Source organism: Hipposideros armiger, unplaced genomic scaffold (genome assembly GCF_001890085.2).
Source record: "Hipposideros armiger isolate ML-2016 unplaced genomic scaffold, ASM189008v1 scaffold_476, whole genome shotgun sequence".
Taxonomy (NCBI): Eukaryota; Metazoa; Chordata; class Mammalia; order Chiroptera; family Hipposideridae; genus Hipposideros; species Hipposideros armiger.
Window position 1 is genome coordinate 65,744 of NW_017731826.1, and position 17,876 is coordinate 83,619.

At 37.2% G+C, this 17,876-nt stretch overlaps 1 protein-coding gene across 1 annotated transcript in view; it reads right to left on the reverse strand.

The window, feature by feature from the left end:
- ZNF33B (zinc finger protein 33B) overlaps nucleotides 1-17,876 on the reverse strand; it is a 34,473-nt gene that overhangs the window by 15,413 nt on the left and 1,184 nt on the right. Inside the window, exons 2-4 of the mRNA XM_019666579.1 lie at nucleotides 17,782-17,839; nucleotides 9,793-9,937; nucleotides 9,420-9,515 (exon numbers count right to left, since the gene is read on the reverse strand). Of these exons, the coding sequence (XP_019522124.1) occupies nucleotides 9,420-9,515; nucleotides 9,793-9,937; nucleotides 17,782-17,796 (256 nt within the window). The 5' untranslated portion in view covers nucleotides 17,797-17,839. The remainder of the gene's footprint in view (nucleotides 1-9,419; nucleotides 9,516-9,792; nucleotides 9,938-17,781; nucleotides 17,840-17,876) is intronic.

Below are 17,876 nucleotides of genomic sequence, written 5' to 3' on the forward strand. Positions count from 1 at the left end.
TGGGGGATGGTTTGGGGAATGTAATTGATGATGTTGTGAATGTTTTGTGGGGTGTCGAGTGGTCACATATCTTGCATCATGGATGGGGGGAGGCTTGATCGCTGCGCTGTGCACCTGAAGCTGATGTTGTGTAGTATTGTATGTCAACTATGATTGAATATATATATGTATATGTGCATGGTCATGGGGCATGGAGTGTAGTGTGGGAGTGGAGTCAGGGTATTTGTAATAGATATGTATGATATTGGGGGGAGATGGGGCAGCAGATTGGGGGCGGGGGTTGTCACTTCGAGGGGTAAAAAGTATAACTATTGCACTGTGTTGTACAGCTGAAACTAATCTAAAAAATGTGTATTTCATAATAAAAAGTAATTTAATAAAAAAAAACTAAAAGAAACAAAAAAAACCAAGAATCCACTACTACCAGACCACTCTTAAAGGAAATAAAAGAAATTCTTCAGACTGAAAGCAAAATTGTTTAAAATGTGAAAATCCAAACACATGCTGTCTACAAAAGACACTTGAGAATAAAAGACACAAATAGGTTGAAAGTTTTAAAAATAGAAAAAGATATATCACATACTCAGCATCCATAAGAAGTCTGGAGTGACTTTACTAGTATAAGACTAAATAGGGCCTGCCAAGTGGCACGTTGGTTAAGAGCTAGTTTGGGATGCCAGCTCTGAGCAGCAGGGCCCCGGTTCGGATCCCACATGAGGGCCAGTGACACTGCCCTCTACAGCTAAGATGGTGAGCAGCAGCTCGTCCTGGAACTGGGTTGCCATGAGTCGCCGGCGACGGCGTAGGCTGCAGCCCCTGCTGAAGTAGGCTGCCATAAGCTACCGTGTGTGGCTGGCAGCCAGCATGAGCAGCCGGCAGCCAGTGTGAGCTGCCAAGGGCCACCGTGAGCGGCCGCCCAGAGGCCAGCAACCGATCTGCCTCATCCAGGAAGAGCACAATGATAATACCAACTTGGGCCAGTGAAGCAAGGTCCTCCACAACTAGACTGAAGAACAAACAAAAAAAATGGACAGCAACTTGTCTGTTCCCCTCCCCTAACTCCCCAATAAAACCTTTAAAACAAAAACAAAACAAAACAAAACCCTGAGGAGTTATTCAAGGGAAGAATTCTTAAAAAAAAAAAAAGACTAAATACACTTTCACACACACACACACACGTTACTAGAGATAAAAAGGGATATTTTGTACAGTACAAATATGAAAATCACAGGGAATGCTATGGCCAACTGTCTGTCAACAAGTTAGGTAACTGAGGAAATGGAAAATTTCCTAGAATAACAAAAACTACAGAAACTGACTCAAGAAAGAATAGAAACATCTGAAAAAACCTGTTAACAAGCAAAAACACTGAATTAGTAATTTAAAAACTTCTCATTAAAAAAGTCCAGGTCCAGATGGTTTCACTGATTAATTTTACCAAGTAGTTTTTAAAAGAATTAATACCAATTATTTAGAAACTCCCCCCACCAAAAGAACACTTCCCAACTCATTTTATGAGTCCAATATTACCCTGATACCAAAATCAGACATGAGAAAACTCAATATCTAAGAAAACTAAAATCAACATTATATGACTATACACCCACAAATCCTCAAAAACATATTAGCAAATTTTATTCAATAATATATAAAAATATTATACATCATGACCAAGTGGAATTTATCCCAATAATGCAAGTTTAGTTTACCATTTGAAAATCAATTAATAGCTCGTATGAGTAGAAAAAGAATAATACAATAACCACAAGATATCTCAATACATGCAGAAAAATTATTTAACAAAATCTAACACCCTTATTTACAAAAACCATCAAAAAACTAGAAATAGACATAAACTGCCTCAATCTGACAAAAGGCATCTACAAAAAGCCCATCGCAAACAACATGGTAAATGGTGAAAGATGGAATACTTTCCCCCTAAGATCACAAACAGGACAAGAATGTCCTCTAACCACTTATACAGGAAATACTAGCCAAGAAAAGAAAAATTCAAGTTGAAAAAACAGTTAAACTACTTGCAGTTGACATGACCTTATACATGGAACTTAAAGAATCCACTCAAACACTATTAAAACTAAAAAAAGAGTTCAACAAGATTACAGGGTACAAGAACAACACATAAAAATGAATTATATTTCCATATACTGACAATGAACAATAAATGAATATAAGAAACTAATTTCATTAACAATAGCAGCAAAGGAATAAAATACTTATGAGTAATTTTAAACAAGTAATTTCAGATCTTAGTCTGAAATCTACAGAATGCTGAAAGAAACTAAAGATGAACTAAATAAATGGAAACATCCAGTACATGCTCGGTAATCAGAAGACTTCATTGTTAACATGACGATAATTGCCAAATTGATATAAAAATTCAACACAATCCCTAACTAAACCCCAGCTGCCTTTTTGCTGAAACTAACAAGCTGATCCAAATATTCATGTGACAATTCAAGGAACTGAAAATGATCAAATCAACCTTGAAAAAGAGGTAGAAGTTGGAAGACTCAGACTTTTCCATTTCAAAATCTACTACAAAGCTACAGTAATCAACACAATGTGGTACTGGTATAAGTACAAATGTATAGATCTATGGAATGTAATTGAGAGTCCAGAAATAAATATTAATAAATATGTTTAGTTCATTTTCAATAAGGATGACAAGATGATTCAATGGTGAAAAATGTAGCCTTTTCAACAAATGGTGCTGAGGCAACTGATGTCTACATGGAAAACAATGAAAAACCGCTTCCTCACACCACAGACAAAAATGGGTCACAGACCTAAATGTAAGAACTATTTACTTTAAAAAATATAAAGGGGTAAATCTCCATGTCCTTGGGATGGACACCACCCTTTTAGATACAACATCAAAAACAAAAGCGACAAAATAAACTGCACTTCATGAAAAAAAAATCTTCCTTACTGCAGAGCACAAAGCCAAGACAGTGAAATGATAAGCCACAAATGGAGAAAACATCTGCAAATTATATACCTAATTAGGGACTGGTATATAGAATATTTAAAGAACTCTTACAACTCAACAGTAGAGACATAAGTAAAATATTGACAAAGCAATTCATTTTTATGTATTAAGCTTGTATCCTGTAACCTTGCTATAATTACTTATTATTAGTTCCAGAAATTTGCACATCTTTAGGATCTTCTACTTAAACAATCATGCCACTGTGAAAAAGAAGTTTAATTTTGTCCTTTGCTATCTGTATACTTATTTTCCTATCTTACTGCATTACCTAGGATTTCAGGTAAGATGTTAAAAGAGCAGTGAGATGGCATTCTTGCTTTGCTCCTGATACTAAGGAGAAAGCATCCAGTTTCTCTCATATTAAGTATGATGTTAACCAAATGTAGTTTTGGGTTTTTTTAAAATAAATATTTTTGATCAAGTTCAGAAAGTCCCCCTCTATTCCTAGTTTGCTGAGGGTTGTTTTTTTTTTACATCATAAATGGGATTTGGATTTTGTCAAATGCTTCTTCTACATTAATTGATATGATCATAGGATTTTTCTCTATACTATAGCCTGCTGATTGGGTCAATTATATCGATTAGTTTTTGAATATTGAACCAGTCTGTATGCCTGTAATAAATCCTAATTGGTCATGGTATTGGATTCTATTTGGGTTTTTGCATTTATGTTCATGAGAGATACTGGTTCATAGTTTTTCTTTCGTATGTCACCTCCACTTTTGAGATTAGGGAAATAATATAGCCTTAAAGAAAGAATAAGGAAGATTCCCTCTAAATACAGAACATCCTAAGGAATCTATAAGAAAGCTACTATAGCTAATATACAAGTTCAGAAAAATTGCAGGGTACGAGATCAACACCCCCGAATCAGCTGTGTTTCTATACACCTGCAATGAACAATCTGAAAGGAAAAGAAGAAAGCAATACTATGTATAATAGCATTTTATTTAGCCTATGGTAGATGACACTGATTTTTGTTTATTAAACCATACCTGGAATATATCCCACTTGGTCATGGTGTATAATTCTTTTTATACATGGCTGATTTCTATTTGCTAGTACTTTGTTAATGATTTTTGCTAGTAAATTTATGGGAGATATAGACCTGTAGTTTTATCATTTTTTGTACTATCTTTGTATGATTTTGAATAAACTTGTTAGGAAGTGGTCCCTCCCCTTCTATTTTTTGGAAGACATATTGTAAAATCTTATTAATTCTTTAAATGTTGGTAGAAGTCTCCAGTGATGACATTCTAGGTTTCTTTCTTATTTGGTGCTTTTTATTTAAAATTTAATTTCTTTACTTCAAATACGCTATGCCTCTTCTATGACAATCTATGAGCCATTCAAATTATCTATATCATCTTGATTGAGGTTTGGTAGTTTGGGGTTTCTGAAGAATTGACCCATTTTTTTCCTAAATTGTCAAATTATAAGCATAACTGTTCAAAGCATTTTGCTTCTCCTGTTCATGGATGCAGGAGTGATATTCTGTTTCTTTTCTGATATTGGTGATTTGTCTTATCTTTTTTTAATTTTTGTCCATATTGCTTGAGGTTATCAATTTTACTGATTTTTGTCAAACAATCAGATTTGTGTGTTATTAATTTTCTCTATTCTTTTCCTATTTTCAACCTCATTGATTTCTGCCTATAATTTCCTTCCTTCTACTTGCTGTGGATTTACTTTGCTCTTTTCCAGTTTCTTGAGGTAGAAAGTTAACTATGGATTTGAGGCCTTTTATCTTATTTAATGTTAGCATTTACTATTATAATTTTCCCTATCAGATTTAGCTGTCTTACACACATATTAATACAGTGCGTTCTCCTTTTTGTTCAATTCAGTGCATTTTTTTTTAATTTTGAAACTTCTTCATTGATCCATGCATTATTTATAAGCATCTTGTTTCATTTGCCTTTCTGTTACTGATTCATAGTTTCACTTCATTATGGTCAAAGAACATATTCAGCATAACTTCAACTCTCTTAAGTTTATTGAGGTTTGTTTTGCCCCAAGATATGTTTTATGTTTCTGAATGTTCCATGAGCACTTGAGAAGAATGTGTATCCTGCTGTTGTTGGGTCATGTTCATAAATGTTGCTTCAATCCTGTTTGTTGATGGTGCTGATCAGTTTTTCTGTATCTACTGCTGATTAAATGTCTATTAGTTTTACCAATTGTTGAGAGTGAAGTGGTAGTAAATTCTCCAAATATAAGTGAGGATTAACTTCCTCTTTCAGTTCAATCAGTTTTCTTTTGTGTACTTTGAGTTTCTGTTGTTTGGTGGGGTCACATTTTAGATCATTGTATTTCTGTTGAAATGTTCCTCTTTTTGTCTAATAATTTTCTTTGCTCTAGAGATTACTTTATCTGATATTAATGGGGCTATTCTTGCCTTAGTGTTGACTGATGTTTGCATGGTGTATGTTTTCCTATTCTTTTATCAACCAATGATGTATTTGAAGTGAGATTCTTATAAGTACCATATTTTTTAATCATGTTTTTGGTTTTATCCATTCTGCCAATCTGTACTTTAATTGGTGTACTCAAGTCATTTACACTTAAAGTAAACACTGCTTTGCTAGGCTTAAGTCTGGCTATTATTTGTTTCGTTTGTTTTCTCAGTTTCTCATTCAACTGTTACTCATTTCTTATTTTCCTATTGGTTACATAAACACATCCTGATTTATTTACACTGTTTCTAAGTGTATCATTTTGTACAGTTTTTAGTTGTTGTTCTAGAAAATAAAATGCCACGTGTATAACTTATCACAGACTTATAGTACCAACATTTAACACTTCAAGCAAAACATAAAACTTTAATTCCACTTAAATCCTCCCCACTTAAAAATATAATTGCATTAAGTATTTCCTCTACATACAGAGGATCAAATATACATTATAAACTTTGCTCCAATCATCAAATATGATTTCAGAAACTCATTAGATGGGAACGCCATTATATGAGGTCTGACAATTAAGTTCAAGAACTCATCCTAGAAAAGGTGCTACGATACCTCATTGCGGAATATCACTAGTCACCTTCAAAGTACTCACCTTGGGAAGTACATATGCACCAGAACTATGTCGGAACATGCAGTCGGAACTATGCATCGATACCAGTGCCTAGTTTACCCTTCAAAGCAACTTTGAAACTCTTTTTCTGGAATGGCTATCAGAGCTGTTGTCATATTACCCTTGATGTCCTGAATGTCATTGAAATGTCTCCCTTTCAATGTTTCCTTTATCTTTAGGTAAAGAAAGAAGTCACTGGGAACCAGATCAGATGAGTAGGGAAGGTGTTCCAATAGTTATTTGTTTACCAACGAAAAACTCCCTCAGACAGTGCCGTGTGAGCTGGTGCATTGTAGTGATGCAAGAGCTCATTTGGGACCATTTTTGCACACACCTTTCTCATGCTGAGATTCAGTTAAGATTTTCCTGTTTCTCAATCGATGTTTACTTGGTCTACTATGCTTCTCATAGTCAGCTGAAGACTTTGACGCACAATTCGACAAATTTTTGCAATGTTTTTGTCAGTTCTGCTCGTTACTGGCCACCCTGACCTCTCTTCATCAGTGACACATTCTCTCCCCTCAGAAAAACATTTAATCCATTTGTACACTGACATTTCCTTCATAGCATAATCCCCATCAACTTGGACTAATATGTCCCTGATTTCACTTCCACTCATGCCAAGTTTAACAAGAAATTGAATGTTTGTTCGTTGCTCTAATTCAAGCTCAGACATTCTCGCGACAGCACACAAAACCACACAACAATAATGAATGCCACTCAGCAAGGCACTGCCACACGTCGACACACACACACACAGCTGTGAGACACTGACATGCCAAGGTTATGAAACCTTATCGTGAAGTTTGTACAGTGCTCCCAATGTAAGCGCACGGTGGCAAGTTTGCAAACTTAATTGTCATATCTCATATTTAGTCCTATTTTTGCCACTTTCAATGTTCTTTCTTTTCTGAAGTCCCAAGCTTTCTTGTATTATTTCCTTTCTATTTAGAAAACTTCCTCTAGCCATTTTTTAAAGGTAGGTTTGCTAGTAACATTTTCTCTTAGTTTTCCTTCTTTAATGAATATATTTTCACATGATAAAGAATTTTTGATAGCTCTTTTCTTTCAGTAGTTGAAAAATTGTGCTATTTCCTTCTAGCCTGTATGATTTGAGATAAATTGACTGTCATTCCCAAAGGTAATATTGCTTTCCAATGGCTACTTTCAAGATTTTTTTGTGTTTTCAGAAATTTAATTATGATGTGCCCTTGAATTTATTTTCTTTGGAGTTCATTCAGATTCCTGAGTGAGTAGATTTATGTCTTTTGCCAAATTTGAGAAGTTCTCAACCATTATTTTTTTAAATACTTTAAGTACCACTCTCCCCTTTCGTTACTCTGATAATATGTTAGTTCTTTTGTTACTGCCTCACTTTCCAAATACAGAGATAATCGAACCTCTTCTCATGCCTTCCAATTTTGTCTAAGTGACCATAATCACTCATAAGGAAAATTAGATAGTCTCCTAATGAGCTCTCTATGCCCTATACCCCTCCCAATATTTTCTCAATAGAGGTAAGAAAGACCTTATATAAATATAAATCAAATGTTACTCATTTCCCAAAAATCCGCCAATAAAGAATAAAATCTAACTCATTAATAAGGCTTATGATACTCTCATCTTTTGGATCATAGCTCCTGACATCATCTCCTGCCCCTCCCCCTGTCAATCTGGAAAACACTAAGTACATTCCTGCCCATGGTCTTAAAAGTTGCTGTTATACCTGCTGAAAAGAGGCAGAATCCTCATGGTTCATACAATCATTTCATTCAAATTTTTGTTCTAATGGTGATCTCCTTAAGGTTTTCCCTGACTACTCTTCTTAAAGTAGCACACTCAATCAATTTAATCCTGCTTTAATTTCTTTAATAGTTTTTAACCATCACAGAACATTTAATATACATAAATATGTTTGTGTCTAGTGCTTTTTTAAAATTATATTTGACATATAACATTGTGTAAACTTAAGGTACACATGTTAAATTAAAACATTTATGTATTGTAATATGATTGCCACTATACAAATAATTAGCACCTCTATCTCGTTACATAATTATCATTTCTTTTTAGTGGTTGGAATAATTAAGTTCTAGTCTCTTAACAAGTTGAATCGTTATAATATCATTGTCTATATTCTCTATATATAGATCTCTAGGACTTATTTACTACTCATTGCAAGTTGATACCCTTAAACAACAACTGTCCTATCCCTACACACACTGTCACCTACTAACCACCATTTTGCTCTATTTTTACAAGTTTGGCTTTTTTAGATTCCACATATAAGTGCTACCATATAGTACTTGTTTTCCTCTCTGGCTTACTTAGCGCAATGTGCTCAAGTTCCATTTATGTTGTCACAAATGGCAGGATGTCCTTCTTTCTCATGTCTGAAAAATATTCCATTGTATGTATATATATCATATCATCTTTACCCATTCATTCATTGATGGGCATTTAGGTTGTTTCTATATCTGGCTACTGTGACTAATGCAATAAAGATGGTAGTGCAGACATCTCTTCAATACCCTGTTTTCATTTTCTTTGGGTACACACCCAGAAGTGGGATTGCTGGGTCATATGGTAGCTCTATTTTTAATTTTTTGAGGAAACTCCATGCTGTTTTCCATAGCAGCTGCACCAATTTACCATCCTACCAACATTGCATGAGGGTTCCCCTTTCTTTACATTCTTGCCAACACTTATTTGTTAATTTATTGATGATAGCCATTCATCAGGTGTGAGGTGATATCTCATGGTTTTCATTTGTATTTCTCTGATGATTAGTGATGGTGAGCATTTTTCATGTCCCTGTTGGCCATTAGCGCTACTCGTATAAACTCATTATGAGGTATTATTTTTCAGTAATACATTCTCAGCCCTTAGCAAATGACTGGCATATAGCATGCACTCAAAAATTATTTGAGGTGGGGGGGGGGGAAATTATTTGAGTCAGAAAATGAGCATGTGAAAGAATGCCTGATAACTGCAGGAATGCAGGGCAGTGGAGGTAAGACAGGCAACTGAAAGTGCTTTGAAAAACAGACAATAACCAAGATAAACAGGAGTAGAGATGAAATGGGCAAAGACTGGACTATTGATAGATGTAAGAACAGCAAATATTTAAAAAGTGAATCAAAAAGGAGAACACGTTTTTTTGAGTGTATCTGGAGGTTTGATTCAATAATCAGTATTCTCAGTCACATCCAAGTGTTAGGACCTCTAAAGAAATGTTTTTGAAAAAACATTTCAAAGTTGTCAAGCTCTGGATTAACCACAGTACAATAACAAATACCCTGATGTTCACCTGTGCAGTACATTAACTCACCTGGGAAGCTCTGGCTCACAAAGTCTTTCTCAAATATCCATGGCTCCTCTCCTTGCTCCAACCTGAAGATCACCTCTGGTTTGGTAACACAATACCCTGTCAAAGTGAAATCATTTAGGATGTGAACCAGGCAACCTAGATTTCAGGGCCTCTGAAAGAGGAGGAAGCTTCTGAAGCTACTCAGTGAAGGTGCCACTGAACATTTCACTGGAGAGGCAAACACAAATATCTTCCTGGTGCCCAAAAGAGATCAATCAACACTGATTCCTGACTTCTAATCTTAACTGTCATTAAACTCTACAGTGTCCCTATGCTTTATATTTAAAAAGACTTTAAGTATGCTATTTAGAATTCCATAGTAAACAGATCTTACCCACTGAAACAAGGTTGCTGTAATTCTCCAGCATCACATCTCTATACAGAGACCTCTGAGTTGGGTCCAGGTACTGCCACTCCTCCTGGGTGAAGCCCACAGTTACATCCTTAAATGATACTGATGCCTGGACTTTCTGTTCAACCTGAAATGTTCAGAATTAGGTAACATGGAAAAAGATGTATGGGAACTAATCCTTACCATGACTACTATTCAGATTACCAAAATGGTTTACAGACTGCTTTGCTTTATACTTTGGAGGAAAAAGACAAATCATAATAGAAATATTCTGCTGTTGCATTAAGGTGTTATTCATATAAAAAAAGTATCAAGTTCCCACAATGTACCTGGAACTATTCTAGTTCTTGGCAGTACTAAAATTCATAAACATCTTCTTATATTCAAAGAGCATATAATCTGATAATAAAACACATGCAGTACTATATTAGAAGTGCTACAGTGAAAGTACATACAAGATAGACAAATGTATATGAGAAGCAAAATTAGTCTTATTTTGAACTTCACTGAGGAAAAATAGCTGTTGGATGAAGAGTAATATTGTGTTCTTCATGAACACAGGGCCATGGCACAAGCAAAAGCAGAGGGCCTCTAACACACTCAGGAAAAGAGCAGAAAGGCAAAGAGCATAGAAGGACTTGAGAACATAGCCTGGAGCTGTGATGAGACAAAGGGCCATGGATGTATTTAGGAAATGGATTACAGAGTAATTTTAGATCAACAGTCTCCAAAGTATGTGATCACTTTATACCTTAAAGAATACTGAGAACTATAGAAATTTATATTTGTAAATTAAAGAAATAAATTATCAATACATTTATTGGACATTTTAATTTTTTTCTGATTTAACTTAAACATGCAGAAAAAGGCCTAATATTTTATTTTCACTGCAATACGTAGTCTAGGCTCTAACTCTTCAATTCAGAAACAATAATAAGGAAGTGTAGAAAATTAGGAGGGAAAGATTTTTGAACTACTGTATTTGAAATGTCTGTAGACTATATAAGAGAAGATATCCAAGACGGATTTTTTTTTTTTTTTTTACTATCAAGACTGCATGCCTCTACCTTAGGAATCACTGTTGCAGTGAAAGGGGAGCAAAAGAATAGATGTGAGCATATGCTAAAATTATGTGACTAGGTTTTTATTTATAGAACCAATCTTTTGAAAAAGAGAAGAAAAAGGGCCAGACAAGTATCTCACCTGGTTAAGAGCTTGCTCAAGAGTGCGAGCTCTGAGCAACAGGGTTGCCAGTTTGAGTCCCAGCCTGAGCTGAGCTGCTGCTGAGCTGCCAATAGGTGGCAAGATGGCTCAGCTAAATAAAAAAAGAAAAAGAGAAGAAAAAGCTAAAGGACAAAACAACACCACTTGCATAAACTACTACAGTAGAAAATGGGATGCACACAGAGGACTGATAAGACAGCAATAGAACTGGTCACCAATTCACTGGGCAGAAAGGAAATGTTTCCTCAAGGATGATGCATTAACAGTTGTACAGATACTAGAGTGACTTAATAAGCCATGAAAACTAGGAGAAAATAGAATCGGGCACTGTATTTTAGCAAAATAGATCTTGAATATAATAATTTTTTAAAAGATTTTATTGGGGAATTGGGGAAGGGGAACAGTGTTGAGGAATTGGGGAAGGGGAACAGCCAAGTTGTTGTCCTTCAATCTTAGTTGTGGAGGGCACAGCTAGCTCATCTCCAACTCCAGTTGCCATCCGGCTGCCCGTTGGCAGCTTGTAGCTGCTCAGCTCAAGGTGCCGTGTTCAGTCTTAGTTGCAGGTGGGCATAGCCCACCATCCCATGTAAGAGTCAAACCAGAAACCTTGTTGTTAAGAGCACGTGCTCTCACCTGCTGAGCCATCCTGCCACCTGTTGGTAGCTCAGCGGCAGTTCAGCTCGGACACAGCTTACTGGCCCATGTGGGAATCAAACCGGCGACCCTGTTGCTAAGAGCTCGTGCTCTTAACCAATTGAGCCACTCGGCCAGCCCTTGAATATAATAAATTTGAAGCATAATACTGGAGGTCAAGAAAGAAAACAAGAATTCAGTAGACATTAATTTAGTGGTGTTTGAAGTCATCAAGAATGAATCAGATGGCTTTCAGAGAACTAAGAGACTGATGAGAGAAAACAATCAAGAATGGAAGCGGAGTGAAAAATCATTTTTTAACTGGCTTGCAGAGAAAATATAGGCCATGAACACCATGAAAGTATTTTCTTAAAGGTAGAAATAAAAATAAGATTAAATAATTTTTAAAATTAAGAGATTATATGATCATCTCAGTAGATATAGGACAGCATAAGAAATACTCTTGGCAAACTATAAATAGAAAGGAAGTTCCTCAATGTGATGAAGGATTTTTACAAATACCTACAGCAAATATCACATTTAATGGTGAAATACAGAAAATGTTCAACTTAAAACTAGGACCAAGATAAGGATGACTGCTATCTCCAATTTTACTCAACATTTTTCTGAAGTTCTTAGTGTAATATGACAAAACAATCATATACATAAAAAACTCAAATAAAAGTATCTAAAATAAAAATTTTGGAAATAGGATACTAATTCAATATAACAAATTTCAGAAAATTAAAAATTTTAAATGTACAATAGCATGAAAAATATGAAAATCCCAACAAAGAAAATTACAAAATATAATGAAAGAAAATACAGAAGACACAAATAGGTGAAGAAATAGAACATATTCCTAGATAAGAAGGCTCAATATTATAAAAATATCAATTCACTCCATGCTGATATTTAAATTCACAGCAATCTCAAACAAAATCCCAGCAGATTTGCATATTAGGCTAATTCTAAAATATTAAAAATGCAGGGCCAGCTGAGTGGCGCATTGGTTAAGAGCTGGCTTGGGACGCCAGAGGGCCCCGGTTCGGATCCCACATGTGGGCCAGTGACACTGCCCTCTACAGCTAAGATGGTGAACAGCGGCTCAACTTGGAGCTGGGCTGCCGTGAGTCGCCGGCGATGGCGTAGGCTACAACCCTGCTGCAGTGGGCTGCAATAAGCTACCGTGAGTGGAGGACTGCCAGCGTGAGCGGCCGGCAGCCAGCATGAGCTGCCAAGAGCCGCTGTGAGCGGCCGTCCAGAGCCCAGCAACCGATCTGTCTCACCTTGGAAGAGCGCAATGATCACAATACCAAGATGGGCCAGTGAAGCAACATCCTCCACAACTAGACTGAAGAACAAAAGGACAGCAACTTATCTGTTCCCCTTCTCCGATTCCCCAGCACTGTTCCCCTCTCCCAATTTCCCAATTAAAAAAAATCTAAAAAAAAAAAATATATGTAAAAATGCAAAGAGCTAAAAATAGACAAACTGATCTTGACGAAAAATAAAGCCAGAAGAAATGCTATATCAAGTAAAATTAATCAATGTACCATAATTAAAACTGTTGTATGGGCATTAGAATTTTTAAATGTATACACAGAATGGAGAAGAGTCCAAAAACAGACCCACATATATATCATCACTTGTTTATGACAAGGGTAACAGAAAGACAATCATTTCAATAAATGGTGCTAGTTTAATTATAATGAGTATTTTCTGGAATTTATTTTAGTGTAAGCAGGAATAAATATATCATCACTTGTTTATGACAAGGGTAACAGAAATGTGGTATTGGCATAAGGAGAGACAATCAAACCAATGGAACAGAAAGACCCAGACACAGATGTATACATTATTATGGCATATATCATACTGTAAAACAGTGGGGAAAAATTGGGTGTGTTTTTTTAAATGTTCGGGGTTTTTTTATTGAGGAACTGGGGGAGGGGAACAGTGTTGGGGCATTGGGGAGAGAAACCAGCCAAGTTGTTGTTCCTCAATCTTAGTTGTGGAAGGCGCCAGTCGCGATCTGGCTGCCCATCAGCAGCTCATAGCCTCAAAGCTTAAGGTGTTGTGTTACAATCTTAGTTGTGGGTGGGGGTAGCCACCATCCCACGTGAGAGTCAAACCAGCAGCCTTGTTGTTAAGAACACATGCTTTATCCACTGAGCCATCTGGACAGCAGCTCAGCTCAAGGTGCCAAGTTCAGTCTTAGTTGCGGGTGGGCATAGCCCACCATTGAACAGGCAGTCTTGTTGTTAGGAGCACATGCTCTCACCAGCCGAGCCATCCTGCCACCTGTTGGCAGCTCAATGGCAGCTCAGCTTGGGCACAGCATCACTGGCCCATGTGGGAATCAAACCGGCAGCCCTGTTGCTCAGAGCTTGCACTCTTAAGCTAATTCTTAACCAACTGAGCCACTCAGCCGGCACCAAAAAATTGTTTTAAGAATGATACTAGATATACTTTATGCTAGAAAAGTAAACTGATGTCATCCTCATACATAAGTGCATATCAATTACAATAAAATACACATAAATGTGAAAGCCAAAACAATTAATATTTTAAAAATAACAAAAGGGATTAGCCTTTTTTTTATATAAATTTTATTGGGGAACAGTGTGTTTTTCCAGGACCCATCAGCTCCAAGTCAAGTAGTTGTTTCAATCTAGTTGTGGAGGGCGTGGCTCCATGGCCCATGTGGGAATCGAACCGGCAACCTTGGTGTTATGAGCTTGCGCTCTAACCATCTGAGCTAACTGGCCATCCCCAAAAGGGATTATCTTGACCTTGGAGTAGGAAAATTAATTTGAAAAGGGCATGAATAATACCAACACTAACAAATTCAATAAACTAATCTAGGGGTTGACAAACTTCCTTGTAAAGAGCCAGTGAGTAAATATTTTAGGTTTTGTGGGCTAGTGGTCTCTGTCACTTCACTACTCAACTTCCCCACTGAAGCCACAGATTAGTTGTAAATTAATCAGCAGGAAGGTATTAAGGATTGTGAGAGGGGTACAAGGGAGGCTTCAGGAGTGCTATTAATGTTTGTTTTGATTTATGTATGAGTTATAAGTTATATGAGTATTGGATTTGTAATATAGTCACATGCCACATAATGTTTAGCTCAATGATGGACCAACCACATATATGATGGTGGTCCCATAGGACTATAATGGAGCTGAAATACTATCGCTCAATGACATCTTAGCCATCATAACATTGTAGTGCAAAGCATTACTCACATGTCTGTGGTGATGCTGGTGTAAACAAACCTACAGTGCTGCCAGGCCTATAAAAATATAGCATGTACAACTGTGTACAGTACATAATACTTGATAATGATACTAAATGACTATGTTACAGGTATTTACTATACCATACTTTTTTTAATCACTATTTTAGAGTACACTCTTTCTACTTATTAAAAAAAAAAGTTTTTTGGGGCCGGCCGAGTGGCCCGATGGTTAAAAACTGGCATGGGACACCAGAGGGCCCCGGTTCGGATCCCACATATGAGGGCCAGTGACACTGCCCTCTACAGCTAAGATGCTGAACAACAGCTCAACCTGGAGCTGGGCTGCTGGGAGTCGCTGGCGACGGCGTAGGCTGCAGCCCCTGCGGCAGTGGGTTGCCATGGGCTACCGTGTGTAGCCAGCAGCCAGCGTGAGCGGCCAGCAGCTGCAGTGAGCGGCCGTCCAGACGCCGGCGACTGATCTGCCTCACCCGGGAAGAGCGCAATGATGGTACCAACTTGGGCCAGTGAAGCAACGTCCTCCACAACTAGACTGAAGACCAAAAGGACAGCAACTTGTCTGTTCCCATCCCCCCAATTCCCCAATAAAAATCTAAAAAAAAAAAAGTTTTGGCCGGCAGTGGCTCAGTTGGTTAACAGCTTGCCCAAGAGTGCGAGCTCTGAGCAACAGAGTCACCAGTTCGATTCCCACATGGGCCAGTGATTCTGCGCCCTGAGCTGAGCTGCTGCCGAGCCACCAACAGGTGGCAGGATGGCTCAGCTGGTGAGAACATATGCTCCTAACAACAAAGCTGCAGGTTTGAATGGTAGGTTGCGCCCACTCGCAACTAAACACTGAACTCGGCACCTTGAGCTGAGCTTCCACCAGAGTGGCTCAGGGGATAGAGTGCGCACTCTTAACAACAAGGCTGCTGGTTCAACTCCCGCATGAAATGGCAGCTACGTCCACCCGCAACTAAGACTGAACTCGGCTCATTGAGCTGAGCTGCTGCCCGGATGGCTCAGTGGATAGAGCGTGTGCTCTTAACAACGAAGCTGCTGGCTCAACTCCCGCATGGGATGGTGGCTACGCCTATCCGCAACTAATTGAACACAGCACCTTGAGCTGAGCAATGCGCCTGAACTTGGAGCTGAGCTTGCTGCTCCCTCCACAACCAAGATTGAAGGACAACAACTTGGCTGATCCCCTTCCCTAATTCCCCAACACTGTTCCCCTCCCCCAATTCCCCAATAAAAATCTAGAGGGGAAAAAAAAGGCAATACTATTTCCTGTATTGTTTTAAAAAACAAAACAAAACCTGAAAAGCCATAGACTTATTAAAGTTTCACAACTGAATAATCAGACAGGTGAAAATCGAACTGTAGTTTTCACACACTAGTGCAGAAATAATTTTTGTATCTGGAGAGAAAGGAGGGAAAATAGTCCTCTAATGATTAATAACATGCCTAGAAAAATTAGAAATTCTCATATTCTACAATTCAAAAATTTAATCATAGTTTTCTAGAGCAGTGATTCTTATTATACTTAGTGGGTATCAGCATCACTTAGATGCCTTGTTTAAATCATGGATTGCTGGGCCTCACCCCCAGAATTTCTCTTCCAGTAGGTTTCGAATGCGGCATGAGGCTGCATTTCAAATAGTAAGTTTCCAGGTTATGCTGCTTTTCTGGTCAAAGAACCTCACTTTGAGAATCACTGCTCTAGAATCTGCAGGTATATTTGCGATTGTGCAAAAAGAATGACAAGGATATTCACAGCAGCATTATTCATATCACTGAAAAACAGAAATTACCTGTCTACCAATGAAATATACTATTTAGAATATAGTATTGCCATACAATGGAAAAATATGACATTAAAAGGAATAAACTATATTTGGATAGATCTTAAATCATTGATGAGTTGGGGGAAAATGTGTATCATACATACATTAAGATAGTTTACATATTTTTAAACAATAAACAGTACTGTTCAATTATCTACATATATTTCAATGTACATACAGAGATAAAATGAGAAGACTAGTAAACAAAGGATGAAAACTTGGAACTAAACTAGAGGCACAATAAGGAAGACTCCAAAAAAGAGCCATCAGAAGAGTGGTATGAGATGATGAGAAGAGAGATTTTCCAGGAGTAGTCAGTAGGGTAATGTAGCAGTTGTTCAAGGAAGGCAACTACAATTAAGTCACTGGTGACCTTTACCTGGATAGATTCTAAAAGGTGGAGGGAAAGAACCAAGACAGAATGATATGGGATGAAATTTGACTTGAGAAGCTCAGAAACATTTACCAAAGAAATTAACTTTTAACCATCTGTTACACACCTTATATACACAGCCTAGCTAACATAAAATAGCTATGGAGATTTTTTGTTAACAAGCATGATAGCAGTTCATTCCTATAAACACAGTAGGTTTTATACTAGGATCAAACAAGACCATCATAAAATTGACTGTTTGAATCACCTTGTGGACTCTTTTACTCCCAGTGAGGTACAGTCTTGAAGAACTTATTTCAGGGCTGTCACTGCAAGGTTATTCACTATGTGTCCCTATGTTAAGACCAAAAAGGATAGCTCCCAGGAAGTCTTTGTGTCTTGAAAAGAATTAGTCTGTCTGTATCCAAGTGATTCCCTTTATATGATGGGTTATCAGAAACATCAGAGACATATTTGCAGGTCAACTTAAAAACTCTAAGATATATAAGCCAACTTGGCTCTGCTTTTAATGTTACTTCATATTTTCTGCAAAGTTCAATTTTTATCTATTACTAATTTCCATCTTAACATATGGACTCTTAGAAATCTCACAAAATATTGTAAAATATAGTGGGGATAAACAAACAACTTACCTGGGATTTGCTCATTTTCTGCCTTTCTTAGAAAAATGTAGACAACTCTGAAGATATGCTGGGTTAGAATAAGAGGAATGGGGTCATGAAAGATC